The 23439-nt window shown below is 40.4% G+C and overlaps 2 protein-coding genes across 3 annotated transcripts in view; one reads left to right on the forward strand and one right to left on the reverse strand.

Annotated features, from left to right (window-relative positions):
* The first annotated feature begins 226 nt into the window (after window positions 1-226).
* Window positions 227-23439, forward strand: part of LOC116413829 (uncharacterized) — a 34685-nt gene continuing 11472 nt past the window's right edge. Inside the window, exon 1 of one of the 2 annotated variants that reach the window (XR_008253475.1) lies at window positions 227-719. Coding sequence is in view for 1 of the 2 variants with exons in the window: in XM_031914865.2 (XP_031770725.1) it covers window positions 2682-2743 (62 nt within the window). In the remaining variant the exon portion in view is untranslated. Of the gene's footprint in view, window positions 720-2366; window positions 2744-23439 lie in introns of those variants that run through there. The other variant, XM_031914865.2, reaches the window with a different exon arrangement.
* The window catches only part of LOC113512565 (cadherin-23), a 32651-nt gene continuing 11014 nt past the window's right edge, over window positions 1803-23439 (reverse strand). The window contains 21 exon segments of the mRNA XM_052900089.1: window positions 1803-2453; window positions 3452-3650; window positions 4632-4967; window positions 6121-6306; window positions 6998-7238; window positions 7704-7984; window positions 11361-11513; window positions 11515-11568; window positions 11883-12112; window positions 13557-13738; window positions 14702-14859; window positions 15437-15604; window positions 16236-16399; window positions 17181-17440; window positions 18354-18455; window positions 18580-18659; window positions 19164-19298; window positions 20136-20315; window positions 21132-21287; window positions 22006-22163; window positions 22756-22911. Coding sequence (XP_052756049.1) covers window positions 2104-2453; window positions 3452-3650; window positions 4632-4967; window positions 6121-6306; window positions 6998-7238; window positions 7704-7984; window positions 11361-11513; window positions 11515-11568; window positions 11883-12112; window positions 13557-13738; window positions 14702-14859; window positions 15437-15604; window positions 16236-16399; window positions 17181-17440; window positions 18354-18455; window positions 18580-18659; window positions 19164-19298; window positions 20136-20315; window positions 21132-21287; window positions 22006-22163; window positions 22756-22911 — 3929 coding nt within the window. The 3' untranslated portion in view covers window positions 1803-2103.

Consider the following 23439-nt stretch of genomic DNA (forward strand, 5'->3'; position numbering starts at 1 on the left):
TAGTAGGTATAGTATATAAATATACAATCGGTAAAGTTTTCACGAATGACCTGGCATGTTTGTTAATCTAGAGACCCGTTTTCTTTTTATGTCTTAAAATGTTTCTGTGTTACCGTGTTAGGTGGTTTCACTTATGATTCATATTTTTTAAATCGGTAAAAATGCAATGGTAGCCCCGCCTGATGATATATGATAGACGAGGATGAAGGTAGATCAATCGGTCCATTATGAAGAATACGACAAGAATTAAACACGATGGTTTCCAAGGGAAACGGTGTGGAAGTCGGTTTGATAGAGGGTATATTGCTAGCAATGGGGCTTTGTTAGAACCTATTACTAACAACTTCCTTTCCCCGATTCATACATTTTATTGATAGTGACGACCTCCGTAGCGCAGTGGGGTGCACGTTGCTTTGTATAAATTAGCTAAAGAATTCGGTGCTGGTTGAGCCAATTTTAGGAAACTATGTTCCATTGTCCCTCCAAATGTTAGTTCTCTGGTTCTTCATAACACGGTATCCTAGCTTTAGATCCAGGTGATTGATGTGATTGTGTGAACTACGCTATATTGCAGTGTTATCGTTAAGTCAATAATGAAAGTAAACTTGTCGTTAGTGTTAACTGTTGATGCAGTTGTAACTTACCTATATTTGTATTACTCACACGATGAGCTGATTTTAAACATAATGACATTATTAGACTAACGCACTCGTGGAAAGGTATTTTTTATTTATCTAAATGTTATTTCATATGTATAGTTTTGCTCATTGTGAAAGAAGGGTTTACAAAATTAATATATATCCCGTGTTAGTTTTATATTGATTTTGCCTCTTCGAATATTTCATTGTTCAATTTTACATCATGCTGTACATTAATAATCAATATGTTGAATAGATCTGTATGAAATAAATAACTTATTGGGTTTGCATAATATGATCAAAAAGTGAAAGCATATTAATTTTTTTATTTTTATTTTAAACAATTGGTTTAAAACGTAAAATTACATAATAATTATTGATTCACTAGTTAACCCTGGTATAAAAGTCGTATTTAATATAAATTATCGTAGAATTTGTTTAGGTTTTTATTTACGGTATTTGAGTGTGATGATTTCAAAGGGTTACCTGTTAAAATGATCATCGAAACAGCGTTAAACAGACACGACTGTACAAAAATAGAAATCAAGGATAATGTTGACAAGCGACAGCTGTCCGTAACAAATCTTAACGTTTTCCTTGTTTGTTTTACGACAGCTTGGATGTCTGACTGTATGCTACAGGTCTTGGATAATTGATGAGATAAAATATATACTGTTTAAGAAAGACTTTTTTTTATACAACTTAGAATGGCAAACAAGCTGACGACCCACCTGATGGAAAGTGGTAACCGTCGCCTATAGACATGAGCAGTACCATGGACATAACAGAGTATACTGTTTCGCTCATGATACCCCCCATGCGTTGCCATTCCTGAGGACTCAGGTGTTATTCAAACCGAAATACAGCCATGCTACTACAGCTACTTCACGGTTGAAACACTATTGGGACAGAGGTACCCAAGCAATCGACTTTTGTACAAAGTCTCCCTCTGGTGATGATGATGATGTGACGATGTGTTGTTTCCTATCACTGGTATAAAATAGTGATCATATATAGTGAGAAACCATTAATAGATATTTACCATTGCGGTGAGCGTAACACTATAAAAATATTCTAATTCCGCTTCAGTCAAACTTTATTCGCAATACAAAAGCCAATCTTGGCACCAACGCCACTGGCTGTTGTATAAATAAAACATCTGTATTAGTATAAACTTATTTTTATCACGTTTGAATTATTAATAAATAGCTAATAGAGCATTCTTTCATTTTAACTCTGTTGCACAATGATTAAGTACAGTTCGTCAACTTCGTATTTGGCGGCTTGGTGGGTTGACAGATGTACTTATTATCGTAAAAGTAGTATCACTACATTATTATGTATTTAGATAAATGCGTATTTAGATCCAGTCTTTGTCGCTTGTATGTCTCGGGAGTGTTGGGTTCGAAGTTGACGGGCTGTATATTAGGTACATATATTACAAAGGCACATTATATAGCTAACATTACAGTTCGGTTGTTTCCATATTTTTCGCATTCTTCATTTGTTCTAATTGCTGATAAAAATCGTATTTGGCTTGGTTACTCTGTGGTTCGGTTTCATTGGAATCTATGGACGGGAATGCGCCGGTCGTGATGAAGTACGGTTTCTCGTTGGATATGTCTTGGTCTACTGCGTTTTCGTCCAACGAGTCCCGTTCAGAGTGACTCAGCTGGTCGTCGGATTTATACCAGTCGTTCTCGTATGCGTGGAGCCAGATAGGATTGGATCCCTTCGTGCTATGTTTATTTGTATTCGGAACTCTACCTCCGGAGCTGCGGATCGTCATGTCGGACTCGCCTGGTGTTGGCGAAGCTATAGAATAAAGAAAAAATTTGGTGATGTAATTAAACAAAAATGTCACTTTCCATTTAGGAAGCCGTAAGACTCTTAAGAGGTAAGGAATAAAGCGCGATATATTAGAGCAACAGAAGGAAAACTCGAGATATAACCGTATACCAAACCGTCTGGTCAGCGTGGTAACCCTGACAGTGTAAGGAGTTATGCTCAGCAGTTGGTATGTTGTTGTGGTAGAATACACTTATGGGAGCATACAAATATTACGTAACGCAAAAACGTTACGATACGTTACTGGACGGGACGGGGTAAGAAATAAAAAGGGTAAGAAATAAAAAAAATTACGTAATTTTTTAAATATAAATATATATAACAAACTAGGGAACTAAAATCTCCCAATTTGGGAACCCTTTTCGTTTATGTTTTATTGTTGTACGTCATTTGTACATATTTTGTTTTCGTTATCAGTATTCGTTTGTGTTATGACTTTTAAGTAAAAATGGTCAATTGGGTGTTACATAACGTTTAGGGAGGAGGGGGAAATACAGAAAAATATTAGGGCGCGCTATGGGAGGCTCAAAATTTTTCAAAAATTTCGTTACGTAATACATGAGCGTACACTATCGGATATATCGATATAATATCGATGTACTATATATCGCTTAGCGTTATATAGGTATACAATGCGCATACAACATATACATGTTGTATGCGCATTGTAAGTAATTCATCATAAGTAATTACTACTACAATTACCGCCTACTTAATTTTTTGCTTACCTCGTGGTTGACTGGTAAAGAACGCCATTAGGTGTTAAGTCTGTCTTATATAATTGTGCATTTAAGTTTAAATAGATAAATATCTAATGATAGTATTCGTTGAAATTAATATTCTGTGAATATCCATCTGTTCTATTTTACAATTTTAACATCCTGAATATACATATATTTAAAAAATTATTAAAACCAACACACATATTTGAAGTCGCTTAAAAATACGGTTATCCCTGTACTTACAATACGCAGTGGCTGTAGCAGCCTTCAGTCTTCGGATATAATCCGCCCGTTGCGACAGGCACATCATCACTGAGAGCACTAGGAGCACAGCGAGGAACAGCGTTGTCCACACCAGCCAAAACACAGTCTGATTCGACGACAGCGTCTCCGCGGTAAGAGGTTGGTACTCCGCTGGTTGTGTGTCGAGAACGTTGAATTCCTGTAGAAAAAGTAACTTGTCGCTCTATCTATGGTATATTTTATATTAACTACTAGAGCTATCCGTCCCGGCTTCGCATAGATGTAATGAATAAAATAAGACATCTTATCAATTCAAGTCAATATTTTTGAAGATCTCCCAACTATACGCGTATTTAAGGAGGGAGATAGGTAGACCGTTCCCATCCCAGAATTATCTAGTACCCACCTCAAGATCCGAGCATTATAAAGAGTTTTTTTTTACAACACATTATAAAGAGTCATCACCTGATCTGAGAGAGAATGAGAGACTTGAAGGTTATGTTGTCGTATCGGTTGGGAAATACTGCTGCTGGAAGTTGATTCCAAAGAATGGTTGTGCGTGGAAGAAAGTGCCTTGAAAAACGCATGGTGGAAGACCGCCACTCGTCCAGATGATTGGGATGAAACTAGTTTGTGGCGGGTTGTACGGTGGTGAAAATAAGCAGGTATCAATGCTCCAGAAACATGATCCTCTAGAAGATGCACAGAGATGCAACATCTCTGCGCAGTTTTTTTTGAGAGAGAATGAGAGATATATCTTTTTTAAGGGGTCAAGATTTTGGAAAACTACTTTAAATAAAAATTTTTCTAGTTCATTCGCTTACTCACTTTTTTTTTAAAGATATATCAACCTAATTTTTTCAATTACAAAGACAATAAAAGGAGATTTAGCAAAATATAAAGTGCAGCCTTTCTGAAGTAATGTGCGTTGCGTTATCGTATGTGCACGGCAGGTAATGGAATAGACTGTGAACTGGTGTATGCCTGTTTTTAGTTGTATTTATATTGCTGTTAACCTTTGTTTCATTTTTGCATTTGCATTGCATTAGTTATAATCGTTGTGTAGAGGCATGGACATCACGAAATACATGACACCCATTGTACCCATCACGAGTTGCCATTCTAAGGGCTAAGATGTTATACGCCCATACTCTGTAAATGCATTTCTCTTTCCACTTACCTTGAACAGATCATCGAGTTGTTCAATATTCTTGTCAACTATCTTCAATACTTGTTCCACTTCTAAAACTGAATGGTCTTCCCCATTCACCAAGTGCAAATACAAGTCTGTTTTCGTATTATCCACTGATCCGTCTTTATTCTCGTGGACTCTCATATCGTCTATATTGACTACGGATGAGGTGACGCGGGCTAGCTTATCACGGAACACGTGTATCCTCTCGCGGATTTCGGACGGATGTGAGCGTAGTACGAACCGTACTCTCTGGTCCTCGCGGAGTAGGTATATGAATACATGCGCTTCGTCGTGAAGACCGCCCGTGTCGTTGGCTAGTACCTGATGGTTATATATTATAACTTTACGTAGTTAGAAATAAACATGTTTTGTATTATTGTATAGATTGACTACGTTAACATGGGACGCTCCTCAAACTTTTTAATGTGTGTTATTATATAAATATATAGTCCTGGTGCTCTGTTTGTGTTTGTGAGGAAACATCTTCAGTAGAGGTCCGTCCAGATTTTATTTGTTATATTTTTTGGTCGAAACTTTGTTAATATTTTTATTTACAAATTTTTTATTCTTTGGATTTTGGAGAAATTTATTTCATGTTTTAACTTTTAATCCTATGTATATATGGTGTAACATTTGAAAAACCCATATTTCATTAACTCATATTTGAATTACATATAAGTAAGATAGCAGGGGGGAAAGGGATTGTTAATAATGGGGTGTAATGAACCTATTGCTAGCAATACACCCTATCAGGTCGACCTCCACGCGATTCCCCTGGAAACCATTGTAGTTAATTCTATTGTGGAATTCATCACAATGGGCTAACTGATCTGCTTTCATCGTCACCTATCATCCCTTATTGGTGCCCTGCCAGCGTATATCGTTAGCACAGGCGGGATTACCATTCCATTATCATCCATTAAAAAAAAGTAAAATAGCAAACTACTTATCTCTTGAAAGATTTTTATTAAGTAGTTAGTCGAAACCTTTAATTGTCGTACTTATTTTTGCACCAGATTTCATTAAATTTGGAGTTCTTTTAATTTTTACTTTTAATAGGATGTAAAAATAGACGTGATAAGGGATGGTAATAAGACAGGAAAATCTTCATCTGTATGTGCGTAACATTGTAGTTTAAAAACGGATTGAAAAGATAAAAAAATTTTAATTGACTTTTCAAAGAAGGAGCTTCTTAATTTTGTCGTATTTTTTTTATGTTTGGTAACACATAACTCCGTCAGTTGTTTAGATACCGATTTGAAATTTTTTTTATCTAAAAGGACATACTTAACGATTGGTTCCATAGAAATTTTATCAAAATCGGTTTAATAGTTTTTAAATCATTAATTAATTAAATAATAATTGATTTTGTCACAACTAGAGTTGATTTTTATGTGGAACATAATTATTTAAATTCAATAATGTCAAAAATTAATAGTTTAATAGTATTTTTATTACTCATATGTGAACATACCTTGAAATCGAAATATCCTTTCATGCCCTTTTGCGGGTCGAAATTCAATGATATAGCGCCGGTATCAACGTTGACGAGGAACGGCGACACAGCCAAGTTCTCAAGCCCTTCCGTTAGCGTTTCCTTCACATCGCCAATAAGGTAGTAGCTTATTTTAGCATTGTCACCGTCATCTTTGTCTGTCGCCTAAACAGGAGAATATAATAAATATACCAACCCAGTTAGGGTAGGGAGATTGTTAGTAACGGGGAATAGTGGGCCCAATGGGTCAATCTTCACTTGGTTCCACCTGGAAACTAGTGGTTAATTCTTAATGGATTCCTAATGATAAGCCAATTAACGTGGTTTTATCCTCACTTTCATTATCAGTATTATAATTTCGTTCTCATCCATAAAAAAAAAATAGTACAGGGGGGTTATGTTTTGGTTGATTTATGTTTATAATGTAATCTTGCCATTTTGTGGCTGCGGACATTTTAATGTTATTATATTGTTGCTTATTATTATTATTACTTACCATTTATTTTATTGTTACTTAATTTTTTATTCGTAAGTTGCCTAGTTAATATGGGTATCAAATAAAAAATATTTGACACCTATATATAGGGTTGACAAAATATACACCATCCGCCATTATGGCGGCGGCCATTTTGCAACAATATTGAGCATTACATATTGTATTGTTACTAGAACTGAAGGTGTAGCAAAATTTTAACAAAATCGGTTAGGAAAAACTAGTTCTCATTCAGGTTGTAAGATTAGATCTAAACATACATTGTGATTTAAATAAGTACTGTACTTGCGATCTTAAACTTAAAAATAATAAATACTATCGTTTGCTGGTATTACATTGATTTGTAGTGATACTTAAACTTACCTTAACATACATAAACTCGATACCAAAATCAGCTTCAGTCGTCACACCGCCCGTGAATATTTTCCTGGTGAACTTTGGAGGGTTATCGTTGACGTCATTCACTGTCACATTAACCCTCAGCGTACTGACCGCGTCCACGTCACTTTGATAGTTTGGAGTTGCGATACAATCCTCAGTCGCTAACACTGTGAGATTGTATTCCTTTTTTTGCTCTCGGTCTAGGGGTTTGATTGTTGATAATCTGTAATAGGTGTTTTGAAGTTAGATTTTTTTTGACAAAAAACACAATTGATTTGAGAACCTTGAATCACTAAATACATTGTAAAGTTAGTAAACTAAGCTAATATTATAAAGAGGAAAGAATTGATTTTCTGGTGTGTGTGGATGTTTCTTTATAATGAATAAATTCAAAAACTACTTAACCAAATTTCTAAATTTTTTTACTTATAAATGACTATTTATTTTTATTATCAGCGAATAATTTAATTTAAAAAACCATGCGATGCCAGGATCAGCTACTAGTTCTTTAAAAACAATATGAAATAGAAAAAATTACAAGTATATATAATAATATTAATTCATTCATGTCCATGGAAATTCACATCTTTAGTTGAAGACAAATATTTCAAATTAAATTAATTAATGTAATTTAGAATATGTTGCCTGAAATGTGAGTATATCTTGAAGTATTTGAAATGGTACTCACTTATGTGTATTTCTATGTAGTTCAAAAACTCCGTCCTCATTTCCTTCCACAATAAAAAAACACACGGGCAGTACTGGTTCGTCGCCTCTATCTATCTCGTCTCTTTCAATAACACTTGGTAGAAAAACCTCAAACTCTGGTGCGTTCTCTGTGATGTTTACGTAGAAATGTTTGTGTGGGAACCGCGGACGGTAACTGTCCACATTTTGCACATATATCGTGAGATCCAAGTCCGAGCTGAGCGGTGTAGGGAGGCCGAGGTCGTACGCTTCGATTCTTAGCTGTGGAAATACATATAAATTAGATTGATAGGTCTGGAATTACGACTGACAATTACGAGAACTTCGTTACCTTTATAAGTCACGACACATATTTTTGTTAATTTTATTTTTATACATATATGTACCGAACTTACCTTCTTGTCTGCCTTTTCATTGAGAGACAAATTTTAAAGAAAAAATTTACAAATTTTAAGTTACCCTATCGTATCCATATTACATGAAAATACGCTACTTTTAAGTTCCACGGTTTCCAGGTTTTTACCACGTCGATCAAGTTGTTTTGCTAAAAACTGTCGATTAAATTACGTATTATAGATGAATTTAGCAAAGATTCTAAATATTTGTGGACGTGTGGGGCAGTGAGCTGTATGGTAGTCGCGGCCGGATGCGGCGTGGTGCGGCCTGTCGCGGTACCTGGTAGACGTGCCGTCGGTGGTGTGGCGTACCTGGTAGGCGCGGTTGGTGGTGTGTGGTGGCGTGTGGCGGTGCGTGGTACCTGGTAGGCGCGGTCGGTGGTGTGTGGTGGCGTGTGGCGGTGCGTGGTACCTGGTAGGCGCGGTCGGTGGTGTGTGGTGGCGTGTGGCGGTGCGTGGTACCTGGTAGGCGCGGTCGGTGGTGTGTGGTGGCGTGTGGCGGCGCGTGGTACCTGGTAGGCGCGGTCGGTGGTGTGTGGTGGCGTGTGGCGGTGCGTGGTACCTGGTAGGCGCGGTCGGTGGTGTGTGGTGGTGTGTGGTGGCATGTGGCGGTGCGTGGTACCTGGTAGGCGCGGTCGGTGGTGTGTGGTGGTGTGTGGTGGCGTGTGGCGGTGCGTGGTACCTGGTAGGCGCGGTCGGTGGTGTGTGGTGGTGTGTGGTGGCGTGTGGCGGTGCGTGGTACCTGGTAGGCGCGGTCGGTGGTGTGTGGTGGCATGTGGCGGCGCGTGGTACCTGGTAGGCGCGGTCGGTGGTGTGTGGTGGCGTGTGGCGGTGCGTGGTACCTGGTAGGCGCGGTCGGTCGGTGGTATGTGGTGGCGTGTGGTGGCATGTGGCGGTGCGTGGTACCTGGTAGGCGCGGTTGGTGGTGTGTGGTGGCGTGTGGCGGTGCGTGGTACCTGGTAGGCGCGGTCGGAGGTGTGTGGTGGCGAGTGGCGCCGCGTGGTACCTGGTAGGCGCGGTCGGTGGTGTGTGGTGGTGTGTGGTGGCGTGTGGCGGCGCGTGGTACCTGGTAGGCGCGGTCGGTGGTGTGTGGTGGCGTGTGGCGGCGCGTGGTACCTGGTAGGCGCGGTCGGTGGTGTGTGGTGGCGTGTGGCGGCGCGTGGTACCTGGTAGGCGCGGTCGGTGGCGTGTGGTGGCGTGTGGCGGCGCGTGGTACCTGGTAGGCGCGGTCGGTGGCGTGCGCGTGGTACCTGGTAGGCGCGGTCGGTGGCGTGTGGTGGCGTGTGGCGGTGCGTGGTACCTGGTAGGCGCGGTCGGTGGCGTGTGGTGGCGTGTGGCGGTGCGTGGTACCTGGTAGGCGCGGTCGGTAGGCGTGCGGCGGCGCGTGGTATCTGGTAGGCGCGGTCGGTGGTGTGTGGTGGTGTGTGGTGGCATGTGGCGGCGCGTGGTACCTGGTAGGCGCGGTCGGTGGTGTGTGGTGGCGTGTGGCGGCGCGTGGTACCTGGTAGGCGCGGTCGGTGGTGTGTGGTGGCATGTGGCGGCGCGTGGTACCTGGTAGGCGCGGTCGGTGGTGTGTGGTGGCGTGTGGCGGCGCGTGGTACCTGGTAGGCGCGGTCGGTGGTGTGTGGTGGTGTGTGGTGGCATGTGGCGGCGCGTGGTACCTGGTAGGCGCGGTCGGTCGGTGGCGTGTGGTGGCGTGTGGCGGCGCGTGGTACCTGGTAGGCGCGGTCGGTGGTGTGTGGTGGCGTGTGGCGGCGCGTGGTACCTGGTAGGCGCGGTCGGTGGTGTGTGGTGGCGTGTGGCGGCGCGTGGTACCTGGTAGGCGCGGTCGGTGGTGTGTGGTGGCGTGTGGCGGCGCGTGGTACCTGGTAGGCGCGGTCGGTGTGTGTGTGGCGTGTGGCGGCGCGTGGTGGTAGGCGCGGTCGGTGGTGTGTGGTGGCGTGTGGCGGCGCGTGGTACCTGGTAGGCGCGGTCGGTGGTGTGTGGTGGTGTGTGGTGGGGTGTGGTGGCATGTTGACGCGCGTCGTACCGTGTAGGCGCGGTCGGTGGTGTGTGGTGGCGTGTGTGCGTGGTGCGTGGTGTGTGGTAGGCGCGGTCGGTGGTGTGTGGTGGCGTGTGGCGGCGCGTGGTACCTGGTAGGCGCGGTCGGTGGTGTGTGGTGGCGTGTGGCGGCGCGTGGTACCTGGTAGGCGCGGTCGGTGGTGTGTGGTGGCGTGTGGCGGCGCGTGGTGGTAGGCGCGGTCGGTGGTGTGTGGTGGTGTGTGGTGGCAGTACCTGGTAGGCGCGGTCGGTGGCGTGTGGTGGCGTGTGGTACCTGGTAGGCGCGGTCGGTGGTGTGTGGTGGTGTGTAGTGGCGTGTGGCGGTGCGTGGTACCTGGTAGGCGCGGTCGGTGGTGTGTGGTGGCGTGTGGCGGCGCGTGGTACCTGGTAGGCGCGGTCGGTGGCGTGTGGTGGCGGTGGTGTGTGGTGGGTGGCGGCGCGTGGTACCTGGTAGGCGCGGTCGGTGGCGGGCGTGGTGTAGGCGCGGCGGTGGTGTGTGGTGGTGTGTGTGGCGGCGCGTGGTACCTGGTAGGCGCGGTCGGTGGTGTGTGGTGGCGTGTGGCGGTGCGTGGTACCTGGTAGGCGCGGTCGGTGGTGTGTGGTGGCGTGTGGCGGCGCGTGGTACCTGGTAGGCGCGGTCGGTGGTGTGTGGTGGCGTGTGGCGGCGCGTGGTACCTGGTAGGCGCGGTCGGTGGCGTGTGGCGGCGCGTGGTACCTGGTAGGCGCGGTCGGTGGTGTGTGGTGGCGTGTGGTGGCAGGTGGCTGCGCGTGGTACCTGGTAGGCGCGGTAGGGGGTGTGTGGTGGCGTGTGGCGGCGCGTGGTACCTGGTAGGCGCGGTCGGTGGCGTGTGGTGGCGTGTGGCGGTGCGTGGTAGGCGCGGTCGGTGGTGTGTGGTGGCGTGTGGCGGCGCGTGGTACCTGGTAGGCGCGGTGGTGGCGTGTGGTGGCGCGGTCGGTAGGGCGGTCGGTGGATGTGTGGTGGCGTGTGGCGGCGCGTGGTACCTGGTAGGCGCGGTCGGTGGCGTGTGGTGGCGTGTGGCGGCGCGTGGTACCTGGTAGGCGCGGTCGGTGGCGTGTGGTGGCGTGTGGCGGCGCGTGGTACCTGGTAGGCGCGGTCGGTGGTGTGTGGTGGCGTGTGGCGGTGCGTGGTACCTGGTAGGCGCGGTCGGTGGCGTGTGGTGGCGTGTGGCGGTGCGTGGTACCTGGTAGGCGCGCTGTCGGTCGCGGTCGAGCGCGCGCGCGGTGTGTGGTGGCATGTGGCGGCGCGGCGGCGGCGTGGTGGTGTGTGAAGTCGCGCCAGTCGCCGTGTGTGGTGGCTGTGGCCGCACGCGGTACCTCGCACGGCGCCGTTGGTGTGGTGTCCGCGTCGATCGCTCGCACCTCCACCACCGTCGTTCCTACCGTCGCGTTCTATAACAACCAATTACTATCCTGATTGCGGATATTACCTGATTCATTGGACACTTCTTTAGTATACCGTAGCACGACATAATAACGTACATTTCTGTCGTCAATAGGATAGCAAAATATATTAAAGTACTGATAAATGTACAATCACGATTTTAGTACGATTTATCATGCGGTTCACGGAAATTTAAAAAGTCATGTACGACGCCATGGACATTACAGAATACTCTACTATATCTATAGGCGACGATTAGTACTTTCCATTAGGTAGCGATAAGCATCACAAAAACAAAACGACACGAACAACAATCAATTACCTCAGGCACTTTTATAGTGACGTTTTGCGGCGGGTGCACGAAGACGGGCGCGTGGTCGTTGTAGTCGGTGACGCAGAGCCGCAGCGTGCCGCGGGCGGCGTGCGGCGGCGAGCCCAGGTCACGCGCCTCCACCTGCAGCGAGTAGTTCCCGAAGCGGTCCTGCAGCGACTGCCGCGCGTACAAGCGGCCGGTGTTCGCGTCGCCGCCCATTTGCTCGAACCTAAACAGTTCTGTTGATGCCACAGTATGTTACTCAGCAGAAGTGTATGATATGTACAATATGTATGATGTAAAATGAATGTGGCGCGGATGCAGAACGTGATTTTGAATTACATTTATACTATCTCACATATTTCTAAATATAGATTCACTCATTTGCTGTCCAGTGACTTAACTGTAGATATGTGGGGAAAAGGATTCTTAGTAATAGGATTTAACAGGTGGGAAAGGGATTGTTAGTAACGGAGACAATCCCTGGAAACTATCATGGTTAATTCCTCATAACTTCATCATGATGGGCTAACTGGCTTGTTTTCGTTCTCATCTATCACCCTTCACTGGTGCTCCGCCAGCGTATCCCGTTAGCGCAGGCGGGGTTACCATTCTATTTACACCCATAAAAAATAGAGTTTAACAGACACCTTGTTATTAATATACTATATCAGAGCGACCTTCACGCGGTTTCTCTTGGAAATCATCGTGGCTAATTCCTATTTAATTCATCACCATGGACCTGTTTTTATCCTCGTCTATCATCTCTAACTAGTGCCACGCTAGCGGTTACAGATCGTGCAGATGGGGTTACCATTCCATTTCCATCCATTACAAAATTGTAAACATGTGTTATATACTTCAAATAGGTTTGATCTTTGTATGTGAATGTATTAAAGGCGTGAATTTACTGGGTACAGAGGAATAACACCCGCGTCCTCAGAAACGGTAATGCATGGGGGGTATCATGGGCTAACACGGTATACTTTGTTATATCCATGGTACTGCTCATGTCTATAGGCGACGGTTACCACTTACCATCAGGTGGGCCGTCAGCTTGTTTGCTATTCTAAGTTGTATAAAAAAAAAAAACGAGAAAGCAATAAAATTTTTTTTTACTATATCATCCGTTAACTATCCACTGCTGAACATCAGGCCCTCCCATGGGGTTCCGCCAGCGTTGCCACGTTGCGCAGGCGGGGTTGGCAACCCTATTTAGACTTTGTTAAAGTATTTAAGAGGGACTCTGCCCGGTTTCTCTTGAAACCATCGTTAAATTCTCTTAATTCATCACAATGGCCTCTTTTTACGATCATCTCTAACAGGAAAGGAAGTGGGTAGCCCATTCCATTTCCATCCATTACAGGCAAGTAACATATATAAAAAAGGTTTATTCTTTTATGTGAATGTATTACAGGGGAAACTGAGTACAGGTAGTCGCATCACCTGAGTCCTCATGATACCCGCAGGGGTACCATGTCTTTTAAAAGGGAATGCCCATACTGCTCATTTTTGAAGGTTATGTTGTCCATCAGGTGGGCCGTACTGCTGCTGGAAGTTGATAAAAAAAAGCTTTGAAAAACGCATGGTGGAGGACCGCCACTCGTCCAGATGGTTGGGATGAAATATTCACTCTTAGGTGTTATATAATACGTGACATATATATTAAAAATAAATACTGACCATGCCCCTTCCCGCCGACCAAGTGGAACTGTACGCGTCCATTCGGCGACGTGCTGTCGTCCGCGTCGGTCGCCGATATGGCCACTATCGGCTCACGGTGATTGTGGAACTCTGTGATCGTCGTGCATTCCTCCGGGATGTGCAATATTGGGGGGTTGTCGTTTACGTCCTCTACGTGAACGCTGATGGGAACGTTACATTATTTATTACTTATTTATATTTTACTGATATTCCCTATCATCAACCGTTAACTGTCGGGGGGAAAGGGATTGTTAGTAATGGAGACTGAGAACTCCATTGCTAGCAATATACCTAACCAGGTCCACCACCTCGCGGTTCCCACTGGAAACTATCATGGTTAATTCCTGATGAATTCATCATGATCGGCTAACTGGCCTGTTTTCATTTTCATCGATCACCCTTCACTGGTGCCCCGCTAGCGTATACCGTTAGCGCAGGCGGTGTTACCATTTCATTTTCACCTATCAAAAAAAAAAACCGTTAACTGTCCACTGCTGAACATAGGCCTCTGCTTATCAGGTGCTTTTGCCAGTAGTTGCTACACTTGGCAGGTGGATTGATAACCGCAGTATTTAAAGGGACTCTGGCTTTTGTTAACTTAGTTGTTTTACGACAATAAAGGAACATTCTATGCGGGTACAATATTCCCTATATCGTAAGTATATTAAGTATTCCTGAATATTGACAATAATATAGTAAAATTACAAAGTATGGAGGCATAATATAGTCCTAACGTGTAGTAATGAACCATGGGCGTCACAGTCGCAAACAAAATATCTCTGTAATGTCCATGGTGCTATTCTTACCTATCTTTAAGCGAGGTTACCACTTTTCATCAGTTGGCCGTCGATTTGTTTGCCATTACATAGTTCTTAAATAGGGTGTTAGGTATTTCTCGCAAGCAACTTTGTGTGCTATTCCTTATAACTATTCCAGCGTGAAATTTGCTCGAGTAAATCTCAAGTAAATATATTAAGCATCGATAGATATGTTAAAATTTTGACTACATAATATAGAAATAACAGACCAATCGCTTAAAACCTTCTCTTAAAAAAAATTTTACTGCACTGTTTCTAAAACTATAAACTAAGTTGTATAAAAATATTTTAACAAATTCAACTTACACAATCTGCTTGAACGCGTTCCGGCTCTCGCCGCTGAGGTAACCGAACTGGTAGTTATCCCATGCTTCTACAACTAGATTGTACGTGGTTTGGGTTTCCCGGTCCAACCAGTCGGATACTGTCAAGGCGCCACTCTCAGCGTTTATTAAAAACTTGCCCTGGATTATGAAATAATTTGAAATAAAAAAAAAAAAAAAACAAGAAACAGAAAAGTCTAGAAGACGATATATATATATATATATATATATATATATATATATATATATATATATATATATATATATATATATAAACTTTATTCTATAATTCTATTTTTCTAAAGTTTATATTCTAAATTTACACAGTGTCGGACAATGTAAACGAATATCTTAATAAAAGATTAATATTGTTTATTGCACTTGTAAAAAGGTAAAATGTAGGCCCTCTGCCTACCATGAAATGTTTTCCAAAATATCGGAGCCAAACGAAACACAAATTTGATGTTAAAATTACATAATACATGCCGTTTGGAAATATTAAAAATGTTAAAATATCGTTCCTTTGGACTTTTATGATAGGATGTATGACGAACGAAATGTAAAACACAATTTATTGATCCGATTTTGGTATAAACAAAAACACGAAATTGAGTCTGAAAATTCGGAGTTTCATTTCATGGTAGACCCGCTGGTGGTTTACAAACTGGTTAGTAAAGGTGGGTTCATTATTATTAGAATTTACGTTTTAGGATGGTACCTGCGTAGACATACGGTCGAGCAAGTATGTGACGGTGCCATATTCGCCCGAGTCGGCGTCGTTGGCGAGCACCTGGGTCACGACGGTGCCCGGCTCCACGTCCTCACGCACCCGGTACTCGAACGACGACGATTCAAATATCGGGTTATTGTCATTTTCGTCCAATACCTAAACGGTATTATTTTTAAACGTTATGCACATTCTATACACAATGAATATTTATGGGAATCGAAACGATGTTTGTACATTTTTTATACAATTTAGAATAAAACAAGCTGACGGCCAAGTACAAAACCTGATGGAAAGTTTTGGTAATTTTCCGTCGCCTATAGACATGAGCAGTACCATGGACATAACAGAGTATATTGTTTCGCCCATGATACCCCCATGCGTTGCCATTCCTGAAGGTCTCAGGACATGTTATTCCTTTTAATTTGTATTAAGAAAGAGATGACCCAGTAAATTCACGCCACATCCCAGACCCTTCAAAGCGATGAAACACAGCCATGCAAACACAACTGCTTCACGGTTGAAACACGAATGGGATTCAGCTTTAGGTTAAGACCAGTTATAACAATCGATTTTTTGTACAGTTGTTTCATAAGTCTCCCTCTGTTATAATTAGGAAAAAATTACATGAATAATTTTTAAAACATTTGCTCGTTTGTCTGTTTGTTTGTTCAGGCATCACACAAAAACTATGACAGCAATTTGAATGCGATTTTCAAAGTTGCATTCCTTATGTTCCTTAATTAATGGGTATGGGCACAAGTTAGTTTAAGATATAGTTAGAACATACTTGTATAAATAGTTCAGCGACGGAATACCGCGGTGGCAGTCCGCTGTCTACCGCCTTCACGGTGAGGTTTATCCAGGGATGCACCTCGTGATCTATTCTGTTGGCGACCACCACTTCCCCTGTACCACTCTCCATGTGTACTAACTTTAACAGCTCTTCAGGACCTGTATATAAACAACAGATTTATATACAAAATATGTATAGGCTACCAACCTCTTTCAAACCTACAAGAAAAATAAATAGTGACGTTCTTGACAATCTTCTTGTCTTAGCAATTTTACCGAACTATATTTTGTATCGCGACTTTTTACATCTGGATTTATTTACTGTAAATATTATTAATTATACAATCTCGTATTAAATCTTTCTTTCTCTCACTCCTTCTGAATCTATATATAAATATCATCAAGCCCACGTCTACACGCCTCCACATATGTACTACAAAACGAGTCTGAAAATTGAGCACATTAGACCAAATTATGCACTCAATTCTAAGTAGCTAGTAACATTTTTGTTGTCAAACGCAACAAAAACATATTGTTTGTAAGGTAGCAGGTGGGTTGACAACCGCAGTTAGGCTTTTGGTGATATTTTAAAAGGGAAGTTACTACCTATCCCTCGACCAGTAAGTTCCCTCAAACGTCCCTTACGACACCGGAACAGGAAAGGAAAGGGAAAGCCTATTCTATGCCGTGACCACATGGTACTTACAAGTACTTGTACTATTAATAAAGATTTAAAAAATAAATAGGTACGATATATAGCTACCAATTTGAGTCAAACGGTACAGGGATGGCAACTGCTATAAAGCAGACAAAATGTTAAAAAGTTAAAGGGTTTTGTATGAAAGTTGGTACACAGATGGACCAATCCTATATAAACACATAGGTTACTTTTATCTCAGTCAAAGAGAAAGCCGTGAGGCATAATTAGTTTCAACATTACCTTCCACAAAATACGTCATAGTTCGGTTCTTGTCTGCATCGTCGGCTATCACTGTCACGATATTGACACCGTTCTTCGAATTCTCAGGTATTGAGGTCTTGTAGAAGGATTTTCTGAAGCGTGGATTATTGTCGTTCTCATCTTCCACTATTATGGTGAGTGTTCCTGTGGCGGTCTGTTGGGGACCACCGTCAATGGCTGCCATGTCTTGGACAGTGAGCACTAATTTTATTGTCTCTACTTTTTCTCTGTCAAGTAGTCTGAAAGATAATAGTCACGATAATAGATTATACCAGAGGGAGACTTTGTACAAGCCGACTGCTGTTTCGGTTTGAAGGGTGGGATGTGGTGTGAATTTACTGGGTACAGAGGAATAACACCCGAGTCCTCAGGAATGGCAACGCATGGGGGGTATCATGGGCGAAACAGTATACTCTGTTATGTCCATGGTACTGCTTATGTCTATAGGCGACGGTTACCACTTTCCATCATGTGGGCCGTCAGCTTGTTTACCATACTAAGTTGTATAAAAAAATAAAAAAAGTGTGTAAAATTGTTGCTTTAATATCTTGTTTCATGAAGTGCTGTTTTTAATTTACATATTTTATTAACTGTAGCAGAGGGAGACCTTTTATATTTTTTTAGATCGTCTCCTTACTAAGCATCTCTATTGCATAGCTGTTTCGGTTTAATAGAATATGGCAGTGAAATTACAGGGTATAAAGGCATAAAACCTGGACTAAGGTGTAAAAGGACAAAAATGGCAAGGTATAAAAGGTATATTTTGTAATCTCTATAGTATTGTTCATGACTGTATGTTTTTTTTTTGTATACAACTTAGAATGGCAAACAAGCTGACGGCCCACCTAATGGAAAGTGGTAACCGTCGCCTATAGACATGAGCAGTACCATGGACATAACAGAGTATACTATTTCACCCATGATATCCCCATGCGTTGCCGTTCCTGAGGACTCAGGTGTTATTCCTCTGTACCCAGTAAATTCACGCCAATGTGTTAATAAAGATTAATATATTTCATCAGATGGGCCGTAAGCTTATTTGAATTGATTCTAAATTGATTAAAAAAAATATTTTTTTTCCAGAATAGGTCTTCAATAATTTTTTATTGTTATTGTTCCAAAGAGTTTTCATTCGATGATTTAATTACTTACCTTACAACCCTTAATGTGCCGTCGACGGAGTTCAGATCCCAAAGCGAGAGGTAATCGTACTCGGTGACCGGTACTATGATACCGTCTTCGTCTCGCGCGACACTAGCAATGGAGTTTGACAGCCCCATTGCTAGCAATATACCTTATTAGCTCGACCTCCACGTGGTTCCCCCTGAAAACCATTGTGAACAATTCTTGTTGAATTCGTCACGATGGGCTAACTGACCTGCTGCGGTCAATCGCATACCGTAGTACCGGCTGTTCATCCAGATCGTATGCTTGGGCGCGATATATTTCTGTACCCACCTGTTTAAAAAAATACAATAATACTGACTCGAACTGAGGAAAATAAATTAATATGTTCATATCTACGCCATTTTGTAGAAGGTCCGAGTTTAAACCCTACTTATATTTTAAATACATAATGGGATTTAATGCAATGTAAACGTCGGCAATTAACAAGCAGGTATTTATTTATTTATTAGTACAAATATGTGTACAAAAGCATTCTCTCCCAGTCAACCATAGGGAAATGTCAGAATACTCGAATGCGGTACTAGTAATTATTGATATACATACATACTAAAATTACATATATAAACGAATAAATATATATAAATAACAAATATGTTTACACATATGGTATGTAGGTACTATTTACATCCCGTTAAGTCCCGATTGTGTATTTAAAATATGTGTAAACAACGCGAAAGTTTAAAATTAACTATTGCAAACACCAACGGTTCGATGTTTTAATGATATATATATACTACCTTCCATTCTATCCCAAGGATGTTATAAAAATCAAACCTGTGTATTTTCCTTGACTACAATGGTGCCAGGTTCGACAAGAACTGGTGGTTTGTTGTTCACATCAACTATGGTGATGTTGACGAGTACAGCTGCACTTAGCTGCTGATCTCCTATACCGCCGTCCAACGCCACCTAAACGCAGATACATTAAAGTGAAATCAAAATCCTTAGTATCTTTTCAGTCAATGTTCTTTTAACAGGGAAACTAAATAATTTTTTAAATAAATTTCAATCGGAAATTTTGTTAGTTTTTGTTTTCAAGTTCTGTTAATAAAGTACCATGATATGGAATATAGGTGGCAGAATTGTCTATGTCTAAAGACTGATGAGAGGTCCTCTATTATTATTAAGTCAGGTGATAATTGTCTTCTGATAAATACAAGTTTTTTCCATCAGGAACACTCCTGAACAACCCGCATCTACTGACCCCATATTACTATCGTATATACCGTATCGTACATATCGTATACTACATTTGATGTAGTCGATTTAAATAGTGTATGTCGAGTCGTCACTAAAGAAAATTCGTTGTTCGAGTTATATGGCTGGTATATTGGTAACTGATCCTTCGAGCTTCGGATGCTTTAGTCTCAATATATGGGTGAAATCGAAATTGTTATCATCCTTTGAAGAGAGAGTTCTACCAACGAAACTGAACATTTTTACTAAAAAATATGAATCTAAAATTAACAGAACATTTTAGGTTTCCCATACTAATGGCGCGTTCTTCTATTGAGTAAGTATGGGAAGGCTTAACATTTTTTGCCGCTTTTTAATTTTTTATTTACAAAATTACTGTCTTAATGTTTTTATTATAGGTAGTTTCATAATTTTGTATATCGCTAATGATTTTGATATCAATTTGTATAGGTAGATACTCTTTATTGATCCTCCAAAAGATTACAATAGTAAACTTATTATAAATAATTATAATTGTATACTATTTATTTGAATGAAAAAAGCACTAACCACAGTGAGGGTGTACCGGTTGACCTTTGGGTTGGTCTTGTCCGGGTCGAGCGTGGAACCGTTGGCGACAGCCAGTACCCCGGAGCGGGCGTCCATCACGAACTTGTCGCCGGCGCCGCGCTGGATGCGGTATACCACGCGGTTGTTTGGCGACGAGCCATCACCGTCTCGGGCCTTCACCTGATCATATATATCGACATTTATTATGTATTTATGTCTGCCTTACTTGGTATAGTAGTAACTCGTTGCTTTGAATGAGGTTCCAGGTTCGATTATTAAAATTAAATTTAAAATAATAATATTTAAAGTTTCCTGGATCTGAGGTGAGATTGTATTGAGAGCTGAGGACTAAGCTCTCAATTAGTATGACTGTATATATTAAATATTTTTTTTTTTACGAAAATAAAATATTTCGTGTAAAATACACACAAAAAGATCTGAATTCTTGTTTTTATTATTAAGTAAAATTTTTATTGGTCAGAGTTGGGTATGCAATAGTAACCCATTAATTTCTTCTACCGGTGTGTGTATATCAATTTGTAGTAAAATTATTAATTTTCTATACTAGCAATTTAAAAGCTACTTTGTATGCATGAATTTTAGAAGTAGAAAAACTAAAAACTAATATATATATCTATATATCTATATCTATATATATATATATATATATATATATATATATATATATATATATATATATATATATATATATATATATATATATATTCTTAAATATCTCCCATGTACACACATCGTCTAGTTACAATTTTATTATTTTAATAAGATAGATTTTGCTTGGTAAAAATAGCGAATTTAATGAGATAAAATGAATATGAAGTCAACACGTCAGACTTATCGTTCACACAAATCGTTATTATTTCAGAATTAGCTGTCATATCATGCATCGTACAGAACAAAAAAAACTCAATCTAATTAAGAATTACCTCCTTTTTCAGTCTTAAAATTAATTCTGAGATATATGAATAATATGATTACCTCAAGCACACTGGTACCACCAGGCATGTCCTCCGGGATCGACCGCTTGTATAGCATCTGTTGAAACAGCGGCGCGTGGTCGTTCACATCCTGTACGTAGATAGTTACAGGTACCGTCGATGACAGAGGCGGGTCGCCAAAGTCGCGCGCTCGTACCTAACAGCATAAGTTTATTAAGCGCATGTGTACTTAATAAGTTGTTTAAAACATTAAGAGGTCACAGTACGATTAAAGTTTAATGATTTAGATGAAGTTAATTCTCTTTACTTCTTTTTATCTAACTTAATTTTGAAATTTATTACTGTAATTATAATTTAAAGTGACATACTTATTATTTTTATAAAATAATATTACTTTTAAATTTTCTATATAATATAGAATACTTGCTATTTTCTCGATTTTATACTGAATAAAATATGATAAATTTGTAATTGGAATCCATACTTAAATGGAATCATAAATTTATCTATATATATATATATATATATATATATATATATATATATATATATATATATATATATATATATATATAAATATAAAAACTAGTATGAAGAGTAAAATTTACGGATTAAAGGAAAATGAATGATTTAAAAAGAGGGGAGGTTAAAAAGCCCATATTACACGAACCATAATAGGCATTACTTTGTGTAAATCAAGTTTAATAGCGTTGAAGGCGTTACAATAACGAACTAGTAGTAAGATACATTTACAACGCCGGGTTATATAATGTAAATTCTATTATAATTCGTTTAATGTGGGCTTTTTAACTCCTAGGATATCTTAGCTTGAGGACCGTACGATATTATGTTATTGTACATTACTTATTTATTATTTATTTAGTCTATAATATTATTAATCATTATTAACTCACTGTTAAATGTATTGGTCGTATGTTAGTGTTGTCGCCGGGTATCTGCTCAAAGTCCAGTCCGCCTACCGGCATGATGATACCCAGATTGGGATCGATAGAGAAATTATTCTTATAATCTCCACCCACTATTGAGTATTCTATATGACTGTTCTTGGTACCTGGAAATATATTTCTGTTTGTATTTTTTATATATTACCTACAGATAAATAGCTTCATGTACATTACAGAATAATCGTGATGCCCATGGTACATTACGTGTTATCAGTTGTAAGGGTTAAGATGTTATGCTGCCGTGTGGTCGCGGCATATCAATGACCCTTTCTTTCCCGTGGGTGTCGTAAGAGGTGACTAAAGGTACTTAAGGGATGAGCAGCAGCGTCCCTTTTAAAACATCACCAAAGCCTAACTAGGTTCAATAGTAGACAGTTTAGGGCTGATATAAAAGATGTTATGCCTTTCAAATGAAACATATCCATGCAAGCACAGTTGCTTAACCGAAGAAATACAAGTGGGAAAGAGATTTCCATATAAGAAATTTTTCTATAAACTCCCACTTTGTCTTTTTATTCGATATTAGTGGATATTTTGTATTTTTATATTGCTTTGTTAATTACTTACTAATTGAGTCATTGATGTAGTAACATTTTTATTTATTTATAATTTTATTAGTGAATTTAATAATCGTTCAATACATGAAATACATAAAATTATGCACAGATTTGTTTTGATAAATACATACACATGGCTTACCATTCAAATCAATGTCCCTCGCTTCTAAAACGAGTGGGTTCTCAAATTGGCGTTCGTTTTCCAGTAATCTTGCCTCGTACTTGTTGGCGAGGAACATTGGCGCGTTATCATTCACGTCCTCGATGTGGATGATCAGCTGAGCAGTGTTCCTGTTACCTTGACGTTTAAATTGACCAAAAATTAACACATAAATGATTGTAGATGTCACTACATTGATAAATCAAAATTTGGAGACACAAGAGGTCTGTTGATTCTCTGTATACTCTATAAATTTAAGACTTTATTAATACTATTTGAAGATAGATTTTAATTTTCATGATGTACTTTTTTAATTTTATTATCAGAGAATCACAACATTTGATGATCATTCCATGGAGGTGGTAAAAATTTAGTATTCTAACATTATATTTATTTAAATTATTTAAAATTAAGTAATATATAAAAACAATCGCTCTCTTCAATAATTTTATTTTAAAAAAAAGATTATTGTATTTTCATGATATTTAACATATAAAACATGTGGCTAACGAACATTGAGAATTTTTTTTTATTACTACAGTACAGTCTGTATTTTTTATATAGTCATATTACATTTAAAACAGTTTCTTTAATTTAAAAATAAAATAATTAATTTTTTTTTTATTATTCAAATAATAACTTCATAAACATAGGCCTATAGCTAAA

Source organism: Galleria mellonella, unplaced genomic scaffold (assembly GCF_026898425.1).
Source record: "Galleria mellonella isolate WM207_F2 unplaced genomic scaffold, CSIRO_AGI_GalMel_v1 utg64, whole genome shotgun sequence".
NCBI classification, from domain to species: Eukaryota; Metazoa; Arthropoda; class Insecta; order Lepidoptera; family Pyralidae; genus Galleria; species Galleria mellonella.